At 41.9% G+C, this 4,448-nt stretch overlaps 1 protein-coding gene across 1 annotated transcript; it reads right to left on the reverse strand.

Moving 5' to 3' along the window:
- Nucleotides 1-2,992: 2,992 nt before the first annotated feature.
- LOC128744117 (uncharacterized) lies at nucleotides 2,993-3,868 on the reverse strand. Its single transcript, XM_053840902.1, has one exon. The coding sequence runs from the start codon at nucleotides 3,866-3,868 to the stop codon at nucleotides 2,993-2,995; it is 876 nt and encodes a 291-aa protein (XP_053696877.1).
- Nucleotides 3,869-4,448: the final 580 nt, after the last annotated feature.

Genomic DNA, 4,448 nt, shown 5'->3' on the forward strand with positions numbered 1-4,448 from the left:
ATTCGCGACGTTGCTTTTCGGGTGACGCCATTTTTACCAATTTTCGACAAACTAACTGCGATAAAAATACAGTGTAAACAATACACTCTAAACTACTTCTACCAAAATTTTCAAGAGAAAATACCCAATGGGTAATTTTCTACAGCGTTTCTTCCGTGGTGCAATTTGATGTGGGACACCCTTTACTGTGAGTCTAGGCCTCCGAGTAACTACCGGTGAGCGATTGACAGGTATCATATGGTCGCTTTACAAGAAGGGCATTCGTCAAGCAACAATTGTCGATATATAACCTTCCTCAACTGAATAAACAACATTCCGCAGACTAAAACATTCTTTCCAAATTGTACAAAGAGTGCAGCTCCATAGCAGCAAATTCCCATGAAGTTGAGTATAGTTTTCCCGACTTTTGGTTTTATGTTTTCTATTTTCAGATATATTTTTTCCTGGATTGGAAAAATTTTCATGCATTTTCATGAAAAAAATTCTCGTGCTAAGGTTAGCTCAACTTTTTTGAGGCATTGTTTTTGATTATAAGTCCCGTAACAATCATAAGTAACTCAATATGTTTTGCATATCGACTTGGAGAAAGCACTTGTTTTTGCATATTTTGATACTTGTCTTTTGGATGCTTGGATGCTTAAAAATTATAAATTCTCATATAAATTTCAATTGGAAATTATTATTAATAAATATTAAATTAGTAATAACATCACCAATAACAAAGCTCCAAACAAAAACAGCTTGTGGATCAACCCGATAGTGTTCTGAAGTAGCTCGTTCGACGGCAGAATCCATCCCTTCCACACCAACCAGACAACCCACTTCCGAGTTGATCGGTTGACTCGAGTCAATCACGACGCTGTCTCGCGGATGAGATAAGCCTACCCGAAATGACAACACATTGGCGGCTTTGCTATAAATAATGGAATCCGAGGCTGGGAGCATTAAAAATGGTGCGAAAATTATCGAGCATAGTCTATTTTTATACCGATTGTTAGGAAACAAAACGATGATCTCGCAACGGTCACCGCGGGTCTAGGCCAAAACGATAGCGGCGACAAGGACAAGCCCCCAGGAATGAAAACCGTCTGCCACTGTCTTATGACTCATTCGGCTCAAACAGGTTAGCGGCTCATAGTGCCAGTCTAGGGGTGGGAGGAGTCTGGATAAAAATATCAACATTTGGGAGTTATAAAAATTATCAATAAAAAATCATCGCTGGCTGGCGCGCTTTCAAAACATGTGCTAATCGTGACAACGCGCGCGCGATGTCGTAATGTTGTTTTATTTTTTCGCACACCCGACTTCGCAGCAGCGTTTTCGAGACTTTATGGCACTCGGATGAGTCAAACACTACGGCCAAAGAGATGTCATCACGAATTAGCTGGATTAGTTTGCTAGTGTTTTCCGCATTCTGCGTGGCGTGCTCAAGGAAGGTGTGGTAAAGGTTGGGCGGTTGACAGGGAGACAATTAACCAGCGAATGGTCAAACTTTCGAAGCTCACATCTGCTAGTGGACTTTTGGCACAGTCAATTGAATTCAATTAGTGCTTTTTCGAAACATGTACAAGCTGAAGGCGGCCAAACGTAATTATATTGCATTTATTTCGAAATCATTTGCTAACGGTATAAAACCTAAAGTTAGCTTTGAACGCAGCTGTTGTTTGAACAACCTAGTAACTAGGTATTAAGTAAAAATATTTGTAAAAAGTAGAAACATTGACTTTTGTTTGTTATTTATAAACAAATATTTTATAGATTCAACCACAAGTTTTTTTTTTTTAATCCACCTTTCCTAGCCCCCCTCTATATTAAGAAAACTGTAAATACCTACTAACCCCAGTAAATCGGGTGTATCGATCATACCTCCTAACATAGATGTAAGCAGTGCTCCTCGTGTACTATTTTTATAAAAGCATTTTATAAAACCACAAGTTTTTAGTTTTCACTTATGATAATGAATTATTATTTTCATAACGGTAGTCTTCCCAATAGATTAATTTCTAGTTGGAAGCTATGATAGGAGAAAATAATGAAACAAAGGTGTTTTATAGTATCCCCACGGTGGGACAAGGAGTGATGTGAAAAGAGCGAAAACTTCGATAAACGGCTAAAGATGGCTGTCTTTTGCAAGTAGATGTGAATAAATAGATATAAAATAAAACATGTGACGCGTTCCCTGGCAGTATCGTCGAAGTTATTCTACTACAGGCAAAATGTCTTAGAAATGCTAACCGAATTCTCTCGACTATACAGTAAAAGTCAAACGAGACCATTGGCATAAAATGGGTTCTTATAAAAGTGATGCAATTGAAAATTGCTCTCGAAGTTTTATTACTTATAGTTCCCGAAATGTGGATTTTGTAAATTTAAAAAAAACTTAGTCGATTTTTATAGAGAAGGCGCTAAATTTAGCCCCTCTCCAGTTCCGTTAATGATCAAGACTACCCGCCCAAGCTCGCGAGTTATCGCTAAATACATCTCTTAAATACTACTATTCCAGCGGTAATAACTGTCAACTTATGATGAATATTATTAGCTGGTTTCATTACGATGGTATGTACAATTAGGCTATGCTTTTAACTTATAAAGTATCTTTGGATTCAACGACATCCACAATCGTCGAACAGATCTTAACTGGCATTGTCGAACACGCAGCTGCAAATACCAACCAGCACGCGGATATCCAATGATATTTCACAGGTATCAACACCGAAACAAACCTATTAAACAGAACTAAAAACTTAAAAACAAAATAAAACCTACTCTTGCTCCCACTAAACCGAGTGCGTTTCAACCGCACTCGGCAGTCACTTTCGCGCGCGCCTCGATCATCCTACACAGTGGCGAAGCACGCTGCTCCCACCGCCGCCGCCGCCGCCGTCACTGTCGCTACCGCTACCGCCACCATCACCGCACACACTCGTTCCACTTTCACGTTCCATCTCACCCCAGCAGCAGCAACACTAATATTAACAAAATAACAACGACTCTAATTCAACGGCTCGGCGATGCATTTGCACTGCTTGATGCGTTGGATGCGCTTCCGGCGCAATTGCGGCACCAGCGAGGGACACCTCAGCGTCACTGTAATCCAAGTGAACTTTTTGGGCTTACAGAATGCGCACGAGCGGAACGCCGGTCCCGTCAAATCTTCATCTTCAAAGTCCAAATCCACCTCTCGTCTGCCACCGCCACCGCCTCCGTGATGACCGCCGTGGCCGGTGTGACGACCGTTTGCACCTCCTCCGCCGGCGTGGTGCCGCCTGCGCTTTGGCGACTTTGGAATGTAGAACGAATTGCATTGCCCATAGCAAAAGCGATTGATGATCGTCCGGCTAAGGCATCCTTCCTCCCGAATTCGCTGCACCAGCGGTTCCGTCTTGCACCAATCCTTCTTCAGGTATTCCTTTCGCGTCACCACCAGTGCATTCTTACTCGATTTAAGCAGTTTGTCTCCCCGGTGGTAGGCTTGCAAATCGGCCAAAATATCCGCGTTGGAGGAGGAACCCCCCGGAGACTGGTACTGATAGCCGCCCCCTCCACCGCCAGTTTCGTTGAATGCAACGGCCGAAGCCGACTGACGCCGCCCGTTGAAGTCGAAATCGATCGCCACCTCGGGCGTCTGGTACAGGTCAACCCCAGTGCTGCTGTCCTCTGTCGCACCATCCTCGTCCATCAGCTCGTTCTGCACCAGGTATCGCTTCTCCTCCCGCGAGGCATTCATTCGTCGCTCCGCCAGGACCCGCTCGACGTGCCGGGTGTTGATGATATCCAGAATCGAGTCGGACAGTTGTATCCGATGACCGGATGAATAAATCAGCAGGAATGAGAGAAGAATCAGCAGCAGCTTCATTGTCAGATTCATCTGCAAAGTGCGAGAGAACAGAGAAGAAATCGAAAGTGACGGTTAGAATTGGCGTAACATAAATAAATGGATGTTGAACTGCAACACCGATTGATGAATGGGTAGATTTTTGTACGGCAAATGTTTTATTGTACTTGACTGATGCATTAGAATTTTTGTTTTGTTTGAAATACCGATCACTGGCAACAATGCAATTTAATACTTTCAACAATAAGCGTCATGAGTAGTTCTTTATTTTAAATATTTGGTGGGCCAACTAACCGCAAAAATACAATATTTTCTTTATTTTATTCTACGGTCATTCCCCAGCAAGACTGGAAACGCAAAATGTGGTTTAAATCATACTTTATTTAAAAGAAACGGTTGAACCAAATTGAAACAGGATTAAGAGAAAACAAGACGAAAAAAAAATCCTGAGCTTATAATGCAAATGAGAATAAAATCAACAAGAAAATTTCGAAGAAAGCCACTTAATTTGAAACCAAACAAATACTACATTAGAAATATGATCGAATAGGATGTTGTTGAATTTCATCAGTCCTCCTGTAAATTTCGGGCTGACAAACTGGTAAAACTGACA

Source organism: Sabethes cyaneus, chromosome 3, assembly GCF_943734655.1.
Source record: "Sabethes cyaneus chromosome 3, idSabCyanKW18_F2, whole genome shotgun sequence".
Taxonomy (NCBI): Eukaryota; Metazoa; Arthropoda; class Insecta; order Diptera; family Culicidae; genus Sabethes; species Sabethes cyaneus.

What these genes read in the sequence shown, in the direction of transcription:
- LOC128744117 (XM_053840902.1), bottom strand. Translation starts at nt 3,868, where the DNA reads ATGAATCTGACAATGAAGCTGCTGCTGATTCTTCTCTCATTCCTGCTG.